The sequence below is a fragment of the Pseudorasbora parva genome, chromosome 3, assembly GCF_024679245.1.
Source record: "Pseudorasbora parva isolate DD20220531a chromosome 3, ASM2467924v1, whole genome shotgun sequence".
Lineage (NCBI taxonomy): Eukaryota > Metazoa > Chordata > Actinopteri > Cypriniformes > Gobionidae > Pseudorasbora > Pseudorasbora parva.
In genome coordinates this window covers 20,713,621-20,732,626 of record NC_090174.1, presented here as the reverse complement: position 1 = coordinate 20,732,626, position 19,006 = coordinate 20,713,621, and the positions used below count along the sequence as shown (strand labels likewise).

The 19,006-nt window shown below is 37.9% G+C and overlaps 1 protein-coding gene across 6 annotated transcripts; it reads left to right on the top strand.

The window, feature by feature from the left end:
• The first annotated feature begins 4,441 nt into the window (after nucleotides 1–4,441).
• LOC137070697 (uncharacterized) lies at nucleotides 4,442–17,037 on the top strand. Of its 6 annotated transcripts, none has more exons than XR_010904310.1 (12): nucleotides 4,442–4,850; nucleotides 6,556–6,715; nucleotides 6,878–7,004; nucleotides 7,325–7,523; nucleotides 9,131–9,410; nucleotides 9,533–9,787; nucleotides 9,938–10,133; nucleotides 10,248–10,490; nucleotides 10,587–10,758; nucleotides 11,366–11,456; nucleotides 15,683–15,831; nucleotides 16,047–16,185. XR_010904310.1 is itself a non-coding variant. In XM_067438066.1 (12 exons), the coding sequence occupies exons 1-12, from the start codon at nucleotides 4,651–4,653 to the stop codon at nucleotides 16,211–16,213; spliced, it is 2,031 nt and encodes a 676-aa protein (XP_067294167.1). In that variant the 5' UTR covers nucleotides 4,446–4,650; the 3' UTR covers nucleotides 16,214–17,037. The 6 variants fall into 6 exon arrangements, 5 of the variants coding, with proteins under 5 accessions (XP_067294167.1, XP_067294166.1, XP_067294165.1 ...); XM_067438066.1 differs by lacking the exon at nucleotides 11,366–11,456 and having other exon boundaries at nucleotides 4,446–4,850; nucleotides 9,131–9,158; nucleotides 9,276–9,410; nucleotides 16,047–17,037; XM_067438065.1 differs by lacking the exon at nucleotides 11,366–11,456 and having other exon boundaries at nucleotides 4,447–4,850; nucleotides 6,881–7,004; nucleotides 16,047–17,036.
• The last annotated feature ends 1,969 nt before the right edge of the window (nucleotides 17,038–19,006 follow it).

The window sequence follows — 19,006 nt, the reverse complement described above, 5'->3', positions numbered from 1 at the left end:
AAGTAAAAGACGGTTACAATATAACGGTAATTCGAAATCACGCACTCACTGTTTTTTTGAATGAGCTCGCGCCTCAGCTCTTCTGACGTCACGCGCACTAGCGCAGCAGTCATCTATTCCAGTGTTTCCCAAGGGTGCCGCGGTCCTTCAAAAATATATGTATATATTTACTTCAGGAAAAGTCATGCGTGTATATATTATATATATATATATATATATATATATATATATATATATATATATATATATATATATATATATATATATATATATATATATATATATATGATAAAATGTGAATAAAACAATTAATATATTTTGAATTAATCTAATGTCTGAAATAACATATCTAATGTCTGACATCAACGTCTGTATTAGGGTAAAACAGTTCTCGATTCGCATGGTTCGGCACGCACTTGCAACGCGGTTCATCTCACATCTGATGACACATCTATATAATATGGGTTGTAACTTGAAAATAACGCTTTATGTATGTTTCTGTCGAAGGATACTCGTGCTGGATCCTTGGTGATACATTACAACAGTGATATTAAAAGAAAAAGGTGGGCAAAACGTTTTTTGCGGTCATCACCAAGCAGGTGCAGTGAGAAGACGCGAATGAAAACTCGCGCACTGTGAGATCTGTCTCTGTGCACTCATCCGATAGTGCGCACGCGTCTCACAGCACGCAAATATTGAGTTATCTTTCAAATCACAGCTCTTGAACCGAAAAAACTCACACAAAAAGTATGTCAACTCAACTTGTCCATCTTGATGAGTAGCCTATTGCATAGTCACGGAACTGTATACATTCGAGAAATACAACGCATACGTACATTAAGGTCTTAAAGGGGCAGCCTTCACTGCTGTCTGTTTAATGTCAACAAAAGACAAGGACTCACTGCTCTTGATTGAATAGCTTTTGTAAGTATAATAGGATTCTATTATATTATTACATTATATTATATTATATTATATTATATTTATTATATAAATCTTTAATTTTTACAGTCAAATATGCAATGTTATTTTACATTTGATCAATTTCTGTACCTGAAAACTAGTTAGACCTACCTGAAAAATCTGGAAGCATTTTTTTTTTTTGTATCTTTGCTCAATAGTAGTTATTTGTGCTGCTGCTTGTATTTAAATTAGTTGTTCTTATTATTTTCTTTATTTTTATTTGACTTAAATAAAACATGTCAAATAAAATTTCAAATTTACACTCTTTTCCCCATGTTTACTGGGAAAAATGGTAAAACATGAAATGCTGCATGCATATATTTGAGGGAAGTGGTGGGCCATTGCAGCTGACCATACCAACGTTGGCCCAACGTTGTATTTCTGTCAGATAGGTTGGGCCAACGTAACCAACCAATATTGACGTTGGCCCAACGTCTGTTTGCTACCTGGGTAGCGTATAATTCCACTGTATATACACTCAGATCATTGGTAGTTCGTCTGCAAATCTCACTTCTTTGATTAAAAATGTAAACTGCAGATCCAGTTTTCCCTGTTTCTGGATCCTTTGAACCATCTGTATAGATCTGTATGTAATCTTTATATTTATTTCCTGTATATCTATAAAATTCAGCTGCCAAATCTATACTATTGCTAGCTGTTTTGGCTTGCAGTAACTTAAAATCAACTTCCATGATTTCTAGATTCCAAACCGGGATATCAGGCCATGTTACAGTTATGAATAAGTTCATTTGTTATGCGCGTGTTTGATATATTTGGCCAGCCACGCGAAGGGTCAGGGTGACTGATCTCACCCACAGCGCCATCTATCGTGATGGAGGTATCAGACATTGCCATGGGAGAGATGGAAAAAAGCAGTCCCAAAGACTCCCATTTCCAAACACGTTCAAGTTTGGGAAAAAAGCCTACATGATCATAGTTCAACTATGAAATGTCTTTGTGCCCTCTGATTGATATTTTTATACTTTATAACCTATAAGCAGCCAATGGAGAAAGTAAATGATCTTAAATATCTGGGGTTGTGGCTTTGATATAGTAAGCATGGAAAACACACATAAAGCAACTAGAATGTAAAAAGTATGTAAATGTAAAAAGGTTATTAATTTACTGAGAGCTGTGGCTGGATGTGATTGGGGTGCAGACAAACATTCACTAATTGACATAATAGAGCATGCATGAGGTCACCAATAGACTACACTGTAAAAAAAAATGTGTTGGTTTTTGTTGGTTTAACTTAAAAAAGTAAGTAACCTGGTTGCCTTAATATTTTGAGTTTATTGAAATTAAAAATTCGAGTTGATACAATGGAGGAAATGTGTTTAAAAAATAGAAACTCAAATATTATTGTATATGAATCACATAAAAAAAATTATAAATCATGAAAATAGCACTATTTGGCATGTTTCACTGCATCATCACAAATAAAACACACACAATTACCCAATATGCTTACAAAATATTTTAATAAAGGTTGTCAAATCTAAAAAAATATTCATTGTATTAACTCTAAAATTATTTCAATGAACTCAAGGCAACCAGGTAACTTTTTTTCTAAATATTTGTTTTTACAGTGTATGGTTGCATAGTTTATGGTGCAGCAGCAAAAACATCATTGGAAAAAATGACTATACAGTATAGGGCATTACGTGTATGCATTGGAGCTATTAAGTCAACACCCAGTAACGCAATACTTATAGAAACAGGAGAGACTCCTCTGAAGTTAAGAATAAAAAAAAAACTTGCACTAGGAAATTGGATCAAATTAAAAGGAAGTGGGAAAGAAAATCTTACAAAAGAAATAATACAGGATTGCTGGGAATATACCAAGTTTTCAGGGAAGGGAGTTTGGATGGACAGGAGAGAAGACCAACTGCATTACAGTTTGTTAAGATTGCACCAGGATGGCACAGATGTTCAGTTTAGTTGGGTGCCAGCACATGAGGGAGTGAAAGGGAATGAGAGTGCAGACAAACTAGCAAAAGAGGCATTACGAAAGGAAATAACGGTTCCAGTTCTACTGGGAAAAGGAGAAGGAAAGCAGTAGTTAAGAAGAAAGGTAGTGAAATATGGCAGAAATGGTGGGAGGAAGACAAGAAAGGAAGGGGATATCATAAAATACAAAAGTCTGTCAGACTTAAAAGTTATAGGGATAGGAACAGACGGGAAGAAATTATAATGACAAGACTGAGAGTAGATCACTCAGGATTAAAGGGCACATTGTTTTTAATTGGGAAAAGGAATAATGGAAACTGTGAAAATTGTGGGGCTAAAGAAAATGTTGAACATGTCATTTTGCAATTTATATGAGGAGGAAAGACAGGTGTTGCAAGACAGGGTTCAGGATGCTGGGAGTGGGATATGATGGGGATACTGGGAACAGAAGGAGAGGGAGCGGATAAGAATCACTAGGAAGGCAATATTTACATTCATAACAGGGTTGATGAACAGAATATAATTTGTTTTATATATTTATATTTTTTGTTTGTTTGTTTATTATAAAATAACATGATGTTACACACTCCTGCAGTCTAAAGAAACGATAACAGGAGTTACAGGTGCTGCAATTGTAGTTCCCAGCCAGAAGAGTGAGATGAGCAGGAGAACACCAGATCACTCGAGTGTATGCTGTTGAGATGTTTGCCATTTTGATGGCTTTAGAATGGATAGAATACACAATTAAACAGAACTTTAATTTGCAGCGATTCTGTCTCTGTTTTGCAGATTATCAAGACCGGTATGCTTAAGAATCAGCAGGAGTTTTTTTTTTTAAATAATATTTTGTCAATATATTCAAGAATACAAAATAAAGGAGATGATGTTATTTTTATGGGTACAGGTACATATGGGTATTCTAGGGAATGAAAATGTAGACAAAATAGCTAAGGAAGCACTAAAAAGAGAGTATAGAAGAAGATATCAGCCTTTCAAGATCTGAAGGAAAGAGTGGGAAAAAATTATTAAAGAATGGCAACAAAGGTGGGACCAAGAATTAAAAGGAAGGCATTTATAGCTACTAAAGAGTTGGTACTGTAGAAAATAAGAGAGGAAACAGGAGAGAAGAGACTATTGTAACCAGATTAAGAATAGGGCATAATAAATTAAATAGCACTCTTCATATAAGGGGGAAACATCCTACTGGGTTATGTGACCACTGTCAGATACCTGAGACTGTAGAACATGTGCTTATTAATTGTTCTAAATATGAATTACAAAGAATAGACATGATAAAAGACATGGAAAACATAGGACTAATAGGACATGGGGTAAAGAGTATAATGAATTGCAGTAGAAGTGAAGAAGGAATTAAATATTTGATTTGCTTTCTGACTAAAACAGGACTAATGACAAGAATATGACGACTGAAAAATATGGGAAATAATTAGAACCAGAAGACGGCAGTAATGCAACATAAAGGACGCAAGCTGCCGTTAAAATCCGAAGAAGAAGAAGAAGAAGAAGAAGAAGAAGAAGAAGAAGAAGAAGAAGAAGAAGAAGAAGAAGAAGAAGAAGAAGAAGAAACTTCTGTACAGTAGGTGGCGGTATGCATCGCGGTATGCACCTTAAAGTTGTTTACAATTTACCATTAGTCAAGAGAAGAAGATGTGTAGCATGTGAAGAGAGGGATTGCAGTTGAGACTGCTATATGAAAACCTTTTTGAAAGTCTGTTGATGATGGAGGATCACAATTATTCTCGAGATTATATATCAGAGGCGCCAAGGAAGCGAAAAAGAGAATTAAAACGGCAACGCAACAGGCAAATCAGCAAGACAAAAGTGAATATTGGAGTGGCATTTCCAAGATGGAAAGAGCTCATGAGGAGCAACGATTTTAAAAAGGACGCTGACGTTGCCTGCTTTCTTCTCGACAGGTAGGCTAACGTTATTTCAACGTTAATTTGTGTATATTGGAAGCTTTATTGTTGCTTGGCTAATTATATCATGGTATGCTGTGCATAACACTAGAACGACATCTAGGATCGTTTTCCTCGCGTCAATGATGAAAAAGTATTTTTTACCTTGTAACATAAATCCTTGTTCTATGACGGATAATATGAGATTAATATTTTACTTGCGCTATCATTTGTAGGCTAGTCACCTTAAACTAGCACTGGGAACCTGATAGCTGATGTTAGCAATAAAATGTAAAAAACAACAACCGAAAACGTAAAACTATTATTCATTTTACATAGATGTCATAACCTACATGTTAACTGACAAATGAAATAACTGCAAATTATAATAGTTTTCCAAAGTAACCTCATCACTTGAAGCCGGGATACTCATGAATGAACGGCCGAACTGGAAGCCATGTTAATCTCGGACTAAATCGGCCACCGTAGGAGTTGAAACGAAATCGGAATTGAGAGGAACAGAATAATATTCACTGGGTGGTCATATACCTTTTTACCGCTAGATTGGGAAAATATCACACAGTGTAGCTTTAAGTAAAGCTGAAGTTACATTAGAACACATGCACAATCAATGTGGCAGGTATATTAGGATGACAATTAAACAGGCAGAAATTTATATAATACAAAAACAAGTTGGTGCTGGCAAGGGGGAGAGCAGGAATCGAAAGGAAGAAAATGACTCTACTGAGAATAGGTCATACGGGACATAACGGCCAACATTATATATATATATATATATATATATATATATATATATATATATATATATATATATATATATATATATATATATATATATATATATATATATATATATTAAAAAAAAAACAATAAAAAAAAACACTTTCACTGTATCCAACAAGACATAGTATATCATGTACCAATTCATTATAGGAAATAAAACAATGAGAGATATCACCTTAATCAGTCACTGAATTTTATTTATCAGGGAAAACAGCTAATGATATTATTACGTTTATAAAATAATTACAACTAAGTAAAAGAATATATCGTCTTTTGATAGCTTATTTTTCTGTCTTATTTTGCTTTGCTTTTTTGTTTTATTTTCCCATCCCATGCACATTAGCAAACACGCTGATCCGCACTCCTGTCCAGTCGGTGGCGGTAGCGGTAATGGATAAAGTTAGATTCCCAACCGCCACCAAAGAAGAAGTTCTTCCGCTAGCCTAGGACCTCTACCTCTAGAGATAACAACAACTTGAAGTCTTTGTTAAGCCGATTCTAAGTTTTGTTTCTAAACACATAATAAATTATATAAATGTATTGCTGAAAACACGTTACAAAGAATATAGACTGTAGCTTAGTAGTGAATTGTGGGGTTAGAGTTAGACCGTTAAACGATTTTGCACCATTTTTTTCAGTATTTTTTGGGCGAGCCTGAAATCATGACTCGATGACGCACTCAGAGCATCTCCTAACTAACTAACACAATAACTTACTGTCATTTAGTTATTACAGCCTACACTTTATCAATGCCTTCGTCACGTAAATGCATAATTCCTGGTTGCGAGAATTCACAAAACAGCTCGGTCTCCTTATTTAAATTTCCCAAAAATGATGAAATCAAGAAGAGGTGGATTTATTTTGTGAAACGCCACCTTAAAGGAGAGTTGAGAATCACAACTAACACCCGCCTCTGCAGTGAACATTTTACTCAGGATAGTTTTGCAAACTTTCATCGGAGACAACTGGGATTCACTGATAATCCGCTGTTACTGGTGAATGGGGCCGAACCCACTATCTCCCGCCCTGTCCCGTCTAAATCTGGTGCCATCGTCGGCAGTACATGCCCACCAATGAGTGTAAGTTGCCTTCTGTGCTTATGCTTATAGTAGGTATACAAGTCCACAGTAACTACTACATTTTGCATTCCTCTAGCATGATTCTTTTGCATTCCTCTAGCATGATTCTTTTGTTTATGTGTTTGATTCATTAGACACAATTTCTATTATCTGTTCACAAAGCAGTATTTTCCAACCACAAGAGAGAGAGACTACATGCAAAAAGTCACCAGAGAAGTTGGATGTCAGACAGACCACTTTGTGGGGGAAAGAACTGTGGCCACACAACTGTCTAAAAGAACCAATACAGGCATGTTTAGAGGTCAAGTTCTTTCTTTTTGTCTTTTTGAATGTCTGTGATGTTAACAGACATATTCTAGGTATGCACAATGGAGCTGAAAGAAAACACTGATGGAATGCACCTCACACTGATGTTCAGACAGTAATGTTATTGCTAAATTGTATGCTTTCCTGTACGCTAACGTTCAGAATGTAATGCATCCTGTATGAAAGTACAGAATATTTTTTTTTAAAAGTCTGTTCTATTTACATAGCTCCACTTCTCTAACAAATATAAACACTACATAAAGAACTCTTATTACTATCCTTATTTGCATGTGCATTTTCCAGGTTCTCAAGCTATGGTAGCCTCGCTCTGTTCTTCAGCTCCACTTAAGCGTAGAGCAGTCTCACCTGATAGACCACCAAAGCGTCCTCTCTTGGAGTTTCCCTCTTTCCAGGAACCTGTGATGAGTTTCAACATGGCAGATCCTAATGACTCCACCTGCCTGCCCAGCATGTCTGAATTGGTTGACGCCACCAGTGAACAGTAAGTTAACTTTGTTTGTTACAGATCTTACAGCCCTTATTTGGATGGTTTGGGTGTGTTTTATGCAAATTACAAGCCTTGACTAAGCCACTCATGAGAGATATTACTCCAAGTTTACTAACATCAGAATTATGGTAAAGTGTTAGTTCACCCAATAATGAGAGATTCTCTAATTAATTACTTACCCTAATGTCGTTTGTCACCCATAAGACCTCCTTTCATCTTCGGAACACAAATGAAGATTTTTTTGTATTCCGATGGCTCAAAAAGGCCATGTCATTTCCTGCCATCTTCCGTGTGTCCATGGCGTAAAATGAGGGCGTGGGGGAGGCGGTGACTTGAATATATAGGGGCGTTATTCTAATGATCGTTTTCAGCCGCGGCATTTAGCAAGGGCAGGTATTGCGTACACCTGGATTGCAGAGGTGCGCACAGCTTCATAAATCAGGCAGTGAGAGGAGTGCAAGCATAATCTTACGCCAACATATACGCCCATTTCTACGCAAGATTGATAAATGAGGGCCATTGAAACAGAGAGCTCGCTATCCATCCTGGCGTCACCCGCACTGCTGAGAAGCGTTTCGATAGAATGTACTGCACGTTTTCCTTTCAGTAACAAAATAAACACACACCAAAACTGACAGCGGTGGCACCGGAATGAAAGATCATAGCGATTTGGATATGGACGCACCAGCTCTGCAGTTCAATAACATTACTTGAAATGGCACTTTATACAATAGACTGCTTTATAGAAAATAGCTTAACTGTATTAAATATAAAACAAACAGTCATTCAGTCATGAAATGGACTGCACTTTCTGTTGTTAAATAGCCACTGCTATATAGTGAACCTTTAAAACATACACACATAATGAATCATGCAGTCACTTTACATTCCCCTTAACTTAGATTGCACAAAATAGTGATTAGTGATATAAATTATACTGTAGTGTATTAATTAAATAAAATACTTTGTCTTATGTTTTAGGCATATGGTTGTGTTCTTTATTCTTTTAAATTATAAAACAAAAACACAAAAAAAGAAATATCGCAATATATTGCCTCTCTTACAATATCGCAATATATTACAATATATCGTTTCGTAACCCCTGTATCGTGATATGTATTGTATCGCCAGATTCTTGGCAATACACAGCCCTAATGGCTTCACTTCAGAAGGCCTTTATTAACCCCCCCAGTGCCTTGTGGAGCACTATGATGGATAGATGAAAAACATAAACAGCCAATCACTGCCATTATAATGCTTGGAAGAGACATGACATTTTTTAATACAACTCCAATTGTATTCATCTGAAAGAAGAATATCTTTACACCTAGGATGACTTGAGGGCGAGTTATTCATAGGCCAATTTTCATTTTTGGGTGAACTTTGCCTTTAAGAACAAATTCATGTGTGTAAGAAACATGCTGTGAATTAGGTATTTTTAATGGAAAGTTCTCCTAGGCTTACAAATAACAAACAACCCATGCAATTATTAGTGAATGAAACTCTTCCTCAACATTATTTTATTTGATGCTGATGTAAGATTGTGTCATTTTTCTGTGAAGGTGAGAGACTTTGTAACAAGTGCATTTCTTTTTCAACAGAGCACCAACCAAGACACCGCAGGACATGGTAAAATACTTGGTATACGAGGAGTGCCTGCTTGAGCTTTTTAAAATCTGCCCGACCTGCTCAAGAGTCTGCAAGGTAGTCACATTTGTAAAAGGAACGTTCCTTTCTGTGACCCAGAAGTGCCTCCACCAGAGTTGTTCATACACCAGAGAGTGGAAAAGTCAACCACTTCTGGGAAGCTGTCCAGCTGGGAATCTGCACCTATCAGCTGCTGTCTACTACACAGGCTCTTCATTCATCCAGACTAATAAGGTTTGTAAAAAATGTCATAATCTAATAAGGTTTCTAGGGCCAGTTTATTCCACAGTGCTACAGTGGGATGTAACACATGTTATGAACCGTTACAGAGCTACTTTCTGATTTTTACATTACAGGTGCTCAACGCAATGCATATGAGAACCTTCACCAGAATGACACATCGAAATCATGTGCAAAACTACATTATGCCTTCTGTGCTGCATAAATGGAGATCACACCAGACTGACCTGCTTGACGGGCTAAAACAGAGCAAAACTGTATCTCTTGGTGGTATTATGAAAGCCGACAGTCCAGGCCATTGCACAAAGTATGGTTCATACTCAATGATGGATCTCGGCACAAACAAAATTGTTGATATCCAGCTCGTACAGGTAAATAGATTATAAAAACTAGAAAATGCGCTCAGCAGAGCAGAACCTCTGCCCATTAGGCATACCTGGTTTTTGCTAGTGAAATTGAATTACTCAAAATATCCCAAGAGTTTTGAAGTCTGTACTTTAAGAAATGTTATGTCTGGTTAGGATCCACAGAGCAATGAAGTGGGAAGCAGAGTCCATATGGAAAAGGAAGGGCTTAGCCGGAGTTTGGAATTTCTTGAAAGATCTGGTGTTAAAGTAGCTTGCTTGGTGACAGACCGACACACCCAGGTTCAAAAGTTTGTCCAAGAACAGAAACCAGGCATTGACCACTTTTATGATGTATTGCATTTATGGAAAGGTAGGATCATTTTAAAAATTAATGTTATTGATTATTTGTAGCACATCTAATCCTGTGCAACATTAACACCCACTGTTCGAACAAATGTATTACATCTTTTTAAGCTCTTCTCAGTACTTACCAGGAAAGTGGATGCCATCTCCAAGAAGAAGGACTGCGACAAGATCAAAAAGTGGCAAAAGAGCATCAAAAATCACCTCTACTGGTCAGCATCCAGTTCATCTAATGGAGAAGAAATGGTGGCGAAATGGACATCTCTTCTCAACCACATTCAGAATGTGCATGTCCATGAAAATCCACTATTCCCCAAGTGCCTCCACCCTCCTTCCGCTGACAAAAACAAGTGGCTGAAGCCCGGTACGGCACTATTCAATAGCAATGATTTCATTTAATTAGAATCCTGTAACATACACTCATACTTTTATGTATTGGTTAATCTCTGTTCACCTCTAGCAAGCAAGGCCACCTACAAGCTGGAAAAGTTGCTAATGAACAAGCGTGCTCTTGGTGATGTGAAAAAGCTGAGCCCTCTTTACCAAACATCTGCCTTGGAGAGGTTCCACAGTGTGATTCTGCAGTTTGCACCAAAAAACGTGGCCTTTTCATACTTAGGAAGGCTTTGCAGGTACATAATCATGGTGTTGGTATTGTGTAGTAACTGCCCTTTACCAATAGCTGAGCCACACTGTCTATATGAGCAGCATGTGTGTCACGGAAGCTTTTCATTTTGGCGCCCATGTTAAAGGGTTAGTTCACCCAAAAATGAACTCTCTTCCAAAACCGTAAGACCTTTGTTCATCTTCAGAACAAAAATTAAAACATTTTTGATTAAATCTTAGAGCTCTCTGACCCCTCCATAGACTGCAATGTAATTAACACTTTCAAGGCCTATAAAGTGGTCAGTCGTTCAAACGTAATTTTATAAAACAACAAGAATCATTTTTGTGCACAAAAAAACAAAAATAACGACTATATTTCTCCCAATTTGTGTCTCTAGACTCTTATGCTGTTGATGGAATGTAAAAATTGTAGCGCTTCCAGAACGCTAACTTACCATTTGTGAGCACCACGACGCATGTGCACGCGTCGTTCTGCCGCAGAACTAGAAGGCATTGCACTGAACGAGGAATAGTCTGACACACTAGAAAAAAAATGTTGAATAACTTTACTCTTTCTGGTCTTTACGACCTTTCTGGGCCTTGAAAGTGTTAATTATTTTGTGGTCTATGCAGGGGTCAGAGAGCTCTTGGATTTCAACAATATCATCTTCATTTGTGTTCTGAAGATGAACGAAGGTCTTGCGAGTGTGGAATGACCATGACTGTGAGTAATTAAAGGGATAGTTCACCCAAAAATGAAAATGTGATGTTTATCTGCTTACCCCCAGTGCATCCAAGATGTAGGTGTCTTTGTTTCTTCAGTAGAACCCAAATGAAGATTTGCAGTCTGCCAGTCATAATGCATGTGAATGGGTAACAACTCTATGAGAGTAAAAAAACATGCTTAGACAACATGCACAAAAACCCTGCTGCTCGTGACGACACATTGATGTCTTAAGACACGAACCGATCGGTTTCTGTGAGAAACCGAACAGTATTTTTGTTTTTTTACCTCATATCGCGACGATTCTCATCTAGTGTTGCCATCTGCTATTACGTCCGTCTGATAAGGGCTAACTGGCGGGATCATTATATATATATATATATATATATATATATATATATATATATATATATATATATATATATATATATATATATATATATATTATATATAGAAACCTCATTAGTGCTTGCGCAGTTGCCCTAATGAGGCATCTACGTAATATATTACTATGATCCTGCCAGTTTGACCTTACCAGGTGGAAGTAATGATGGATGGAAACGCTAGATGAGTTTTATCTGGATATGAGGTTAAAAAAATAACACATACTGTTCGGTTTCTCACAGAATGGTTAGTTTATAGAGTGCGGATCGGGCCACATTTTTCTGTCCGAGCCCGGTCCGCATCCGACAGAGCAGTAACCAAGCCCGACAGGCATTAAAATATTTATGTCCGAGCCTGACAGTTAAAATCTTTTTTTTTTTCCTCATATACTAATGACATGTACGTTTGTTTGTGTGGAATGCCCGCTTTTATTAAAGGGATACTTCACCGTTTTTTCATATTAAACTATGTTATTCCCTTAACTAAGATGAGTTGATACATACCTCTGTCGTCTGAGTGCGTGCACTTAATCTCTCTGAGGCGGGGTGACATTCTGATAGCATTTAGCTTAGCACACTTCATTCCTATGGAACCAAACAGAGATCAAGTTAGAAGCAACCAATCAACTCCACGTTTCCCCTATTTAAATACAGTTACACGAATAGTTGGACGATCAAGTATGGTGACACAAAATAAAACGTGGCGCTTTTTTAACCGAGTTAAAAAGGAGAACTATAATGTATGGCGGAATAGCACTTCTGAGAGTACTTCAACTCGGCGCAGTAAAAAGTCCCGGCCGAAACATCCTTCCTCACATCTCCCCCTCCCTCTCTCATTTCCGTAAATAGAACCAACGTGATCTGCACGCCTGCATCAGTAGTAGTTTGAGCAGAGTTGACGAAGTACCAGTTTGTAGGAAGATAGTTTGAACAATCATGGTTATAATGTGCGTCGTAAAGGGTTGTGAGAACAAGGCGAAGGTATTTAGTGCCGTCATGTTTCACCGATTTCGGCGGAAAGCTTGGTTAGCTGATTTGATGCAACAACATCGCTGGAGATTCTGAAGAAATGGCGTGTTTGCTCCGAGCATTTCACATATTACCATATTCACATTAAAGCTTATAGTGTAAGGGGAGTTTTTATGTTTATTTTCTCACTGCGGTTGCAGGTTTCTATATTGAGAGGTTCATCTCATAAAATCTGTTTGTTTGTTTTTATGATGTTCTCGTGAATGTTCCATCTGTAATATTAAACGTTGCTATGTTAAAGTATACTAATATTGGCTTTTGTCTTTTACTTAAGATCACTTGGAAAGCTGACACAGTGCCTGTTGATTTGGTGACACTAAGTTATAACGTTACACTACGGGCTTAGGCTTATACTTCATTTTTATTTCTGAGCTCACTTCTCAAGTACCGGTACATCAAACAGTCAAAAACTGTATTGCCTGTCTCACAAGCGCACTGATTTCGCAGCAAAGTTACTTGTGTTTACTAGGTTAAACACCACAAAAGTTTGATAAGCTAAGGTTACTGCCACTTCAGGACAACCAAATACCATGCAAACGGACACTTACAGTGTTAGGTGATGATCCACTTTGTTGTGTTCTTGCTTTGATTATTGTCGGTGTGGCAGAATCCTTTAGGCGTAATCCTGTGGAGGTATAGTCCGCCTGTGTGACATGCTCGGAGCAAACACGCCATTTCTTCAGAATCTCCAGCGATGTTGTTGCATCAAATCAGCTAACCAAGCTTTCCGCCGAAATCGGTGAAACATGACGGCAGTAAATACCTTCGCCTTGTTCTCACAACCCTTTACGACGCACATTATAACCATGATTGTTCAAACTATCTTCCTACAAACTGGTACTTCGTCAACTCTGCTCAAACTACTACTGATGCAGGCGTGCAGATCACGTTGGTTCTATTTACGGAAATGAGAGAGGGAGGGGGAGATGTGAGGAAGGATGTTTCGGCCGGGACTTTTTACTGCGCCGAGTTGAAGTACTCTCAGAAGTGCTATTCCGCCATACATTATAGTTCTCCTTTTTAACTCGGTTAAAAAAGCGCCACGTTTTATTTTGTGTCACCATACTTGATCGTCCAACTATTCGTGTAACTGTATTTAAATAGGGGAAACGTGGAGTTGATTGGTTGCTTCTAACTTGATCTCTGTTTGGTTCCTTAGGAATGAACTGTGATTAGTGTGCTAAGCTAAATGCTATCAGAATGTCACCCCGCCTCAGAGAGATTAAGTGCACGCACTCAGACGACAGAGGTATGTATCAACTCATCTTAGTTAAGGGAATAACATAGTTTAATATGAAAAAACGGTGAAGTATCCCTTTAAGCAACTGTAGGAAGGCATTCTGAAATGTTTACTGACGAGCGCATCAGCACACGCATGGGGCATCAAACATTACACAGAGCCCAATCAAATAGCCAACTGAAATTAAATGTACAAAGGTCTGCTAAAATGGCCCAAGCTAACAGAACAAAACATTAACGTAACACAATTGAAATGCTTATTGAAATGAAAGTCATCTTACCAATTTTCTCAAACTGTATGGTTCCTAAACTGCAACATGGCATCTATTTACATAATCTATCCATTAAAGTTTAGGCTAATCGAGGTTATGCAGAAAAAGGATTGCATCAACTGTGGATGGCTTCAAGGCTGTCCTGCTGCCAGCAGCGTTGCGCTCACTGGAATGACAAGGATGCCGCGGGCAATATGCACGCACGTGTTGCGCATTGTTGTCACAGCGACATAAACACATTTCCGCATGCAGGAAGACGGATGTTAGGGTAATATTTTACATTTATTTTAATCACAAAAACAAACCATTGCATCAAGTTAAACAGGCCCATTGGCTACTTTCATAATAAGCAGTTTTAAATTTAAAAGGTTCAATGCCTTATCGCGCTGACGTGACCGAGCCTGACCCGAACCCGCACGTAATTTCTAAATATCCGTCCGAACCCGGCCCGACCCGTCGGGTACCGTCGGAACTCATCGGGCTCGGGTCGGGTATCCATCCTCTATTAGTTTACCCAAAAATGAAATTTATGTCATTAATGACTCACTCTAATGTCGTTCATGACCCGTAAGACCTCCGGTCATCTTCAGAACACAGTTTAAGATATTTTATATTTAGTCCGAGAGCGTATCTAAGTGTATGCACACTATACTGTCCATGTCCAGAAAGGGAATAAAAACATCATCAAAGTAGTCCATATGTGACATCAGTTAGTTAGAATCTCTTGAAGCATCGGAAATTAATTTTTGTCCAAAAATAACAAAAACTACGACTTCATTCAGCATTGTCTTCTCTTTCGCGTTTGTTTTCAAACCTCAAATAAAGATTCAAATGGTCATGAGCCAGCATATTGATTCATGCTTTGGATTGCGAGTCAAGCTGCTGAAATCACTTGACATTGGCGATCCGAATCATGAATCCGAGCCACACCGTTCTCAAGTTCTCTCATGAGGGAGCTCGGAGGCATATAAGGACATTCCGAACCGCCGAACATTCAACAACTGGACTCGAGAACGGCGTGGCTCGCAGGTAACACTCATTTGCACTCAGGCCACGGTCTCGCTCCCTCCCTCCCAAGTTTCTCTCCTCCACCTCGTGACAATCCTCATTTGTGTTCTACTGAAGAAACAAAGACACCTACATCTTGGATGCACTGGGAGTAAGCAGATAAACATCACATGTTCATTTTTGAGTGAAGTAACCCTTTAACAGATTAGAGCAGCCACACAGGTAGAGAGAGAGGGGCAGTGTGGCCATGGTGTAACTATGTTGGAGTAATCCCATACAAACCCTTCCATTTCAGACTTTACCTGGCCGCCCTGCATTTCAATGAAAATTTTGGCCATACCCAAGTGAGGACTGCAGCAGGAGAACTGCAGTTCCGAATTAAATTTCCAAAGGCCAAGAGAGGGGAACTGGTTGTGTCCATGTCGAGGACCAAACATACTACTGGTTAGTTAATTCTCAATTGTCTGTCAGTGTTTCCATACTAATATATGCATGAATCTGCATTTACGCATTTGCCCTGCTGGGGAGATTTTGGGACCACCTGAGTGACATGGTATAGCACATTTGTTTAGCGTGACAAAATTCTAAAGAAGGCAGTAAACACAATTTCTATTGCAGTAACTTTGTCTTAATGCTATGTGCTCTCTCCTGTTTTTTAGAATATGTTACTGAGCTTACGGACCTCCTCTTTAACAAGGTCATCCATGATCCTGCACCATTTGTGGCTGAGATAAAAGCAGTGGCTGTTCCTGTATTTCCATGTTCACAGTATGAGCTAACTGAGAAATCAATGGCTCCAACAAATGGTGTCCCAACACCAATCTAACACCACAATCCCTTTCCTAATCAATCAACAGTTTTCTGCTAAAATGTAAGTCACCATCTTCACCCTACTATTCTGGCATTTACTCATAACTTAATTTTTTGGGTAATCGAGGATATGCGCATGTTGTCACAGTTGGCCAGAGTCACTGCAGTTATGCCCACTGAGTGGTAGCATTGGTTTTCAGCGTGAATGCCACGACACAAACGCATCTAAAATGAGAGGTACATTTTTACAGACTGCTATGAGCTACAGAAAAGAGAAGCAAATGGATCGCTGCAATTCACAGAAACAACTGGACTGGAAAAGTGGATTTGTTGTTGTCATTTTGTCTCAATATGTTGAATTTGGGGGTAAAATCATACCCTTATAAATTGTATTGTTATATATTTTAACAATATATACTCATCAATTGCATATTTAGCATCGTAAATTTTGCACTTTTTTTTTTAAATAAACACTTACAAAACTATACAAAGTTTTAGGGCTTTATATATATTCAGTGGTGGCCAAAATTATTAGAACACTTGACATCTGGGAGTTGTCTTATTGGGCCTAGATTAATTTTCCAAGAGGAAAATTTCTTCTGGAACATTGAAAAAGATTGAGCACATTTGTGGCGAGTTAGAAAATAAACTGGACAGATCTATTGTACATTCAAAGGAAAACCTTTGGCTTTAGTTGCAGAAGTCATGGGAAAACATACTCTTTGAAGTTCTCAGGAAATATATTGACAATATGCCAGACAGATATGCTGCTGTAATTGCTACAAAAGGTGGAAATACCAAATATTAAAAGTGGAAAAAAAACAGTACGACTCACTTCATCTGATATTTAATTGTCAAAGCAACCATCTGCATGTTTCATGAACATTATGAAACTGTTTTGAAGTCATAAAATAATATATATATATATATATATATATATATATATATATATATATAAACAGTAATAAGGGAAATATTTATGTATACATAATAAATAAGCTTTCCATTGTTGTATGGTTTGTTAGGATAGGACAATATTTGGCCGAGATACAACTATTTAAATTTCTGGAATCTGAGGGTGCTAAAAAAATATAAATATTGAAAAAAAATCACCTTTAAAGTTGTTCTAAGCAATGCATATTAATAATAATACATTTTTTATATATTTATGGTAGGAAATTTACAAAATATCTTCATGGAACATTGTGGTTTTTGGCATAAAAGAAATCAGTCATTTTGACCCATACAATGTATTGTTGACTATTGCCACAAATATACCTGTGCATCTTATGACTGGTTTTGTGGTCCAGGGTCACATATTTCATTAATATAAGTGATCACCCGGATTTAGACCTACCTATGTATATTGTTTTAATATAAAGCGTTCACAGGCAAATTTTCTTTATGTATTTCCCCAGCGTTGGAATCAGGCTCATGTCAGGAAACTAATTTCTGCTGGAAAGTGATGTCAGTGCATGCCCTCTATATATACATTACGTTAGGGGCAGTTGTCAGTGTCTTCCTCCAGCAGATCGGCCTGCCTCTGTGTTCCTGTGACTTACCTCCTGCCTCAGTCCATTCCTGCAGTAGAGCCACACCAGCTGCCATTTCAAAAAAGTAAGTTGTGGCGCATACAAACATGTTACTCAGAAACTGATTGACAGCTGTCCAAGACTTCTATATCCAGGTTTACATCCAAGTGTTTTTTTGTTTTTTTTGTTTTGCGAAAAATGGGTTAGCGCATCAAACTGTTTACCGGTATTACTGATGGAAATGCCAATTCTTGATAATTTTTTTGTTGAACTTGTTATACTAGTGTATAAAACCTAATACTTCAAATGTTGTGAAACCTATTTCGGAAACTGTTCAATACACTTTCAATAAATTTCATACGCCAAGTTTCAATACACTTTTTCCACTATTTTGTTAACGGGAGGAACGTCACAAACGTGGTGCTGTGAGCTATAGACTAATTCTGTCATGTGACACCACCATAGACAGTAAAAAAAAAGAAGCTTTCAGATGCCTCGCGCGGCGCTGACATCTTGGGACCGGAGTCTGTGCAGTAGTGATTTCGGGACTGGAGTTGTGCATGTCAAAAGCCCGCTCACACTCACAGATGCAGAACAATTAATTATGTCGGTGTGAAATAAAGAGTAATGGAAATGTATAAATTATAGCTAAAGCTCCAATCTGCTCCCAAAAATCCAGAAAAAAGTCTGTTAGTGCCTCAGTGACAAATTCACTCAGAGAAGACGTCGATCTCGGCTGTCAATCGTGATGTCACACACCCATTTTTAGAAAACACGGAGGTGCGGCTATATTGGGGCAGGTCACCTGGGGGCGATCGAAGCACAGAGGTTTCAGTTTCTGAGAGGGGTGCGGCAGGCTTGGACACCACATCTATTTGAGTTAAAGCACTTTTTGTCAAGAAATAGACCTGTGCAACTTATTTTGCAACTTATACCTGTGCAACTTACTTTAACGCAAATAGACGTGGTGTCACATGACAGAATTAGCCTATAGCTCATAACAATTAATAATTGCAATAAAACTGACACTGTGGAGTTATAAATATCTGGTGTTTTTGTAGAAGAACACCTGTGCTGACCGAGAGTAATTCTCGCCAGCTGATGGTGATATAAATGTAATATTAATGTGCTACAGCCAAGTGCCTGAAAAACATTTTCAGCCACTTATTTTCTTCCAGTTTTACTCTGTTGACATTTTGAAGGAAATGTTTTAAAGAAGAGGATACACTTGTCACTTGTTGAGGAGTTTATCTGTGCTTAGCTGTGGTCAAGTCGAA

Coding starts and splice junctions, on each gene's coding strand:
- LOC137070697 (XM_067438064.1), top strand. CDS start 4,651: ATGATGGAGGATCACAATTATTCTCGAGATTATATATCAGAGGCGCCA. Junction 6,716..6,877: donor GTACATGCCCACCAATGAGT/GTAAGTTGCCTT, acceptor CTGTTCACAAAG/CAGTATTTTCCAACCACAAG. Junction 10,759..15,682: donor TACTTAGGAAGGCTTTGCAG/GTACATAATCAT, acceptor CTTCCATTTCAG/ACTTTACCTGGCCGCCCTGC.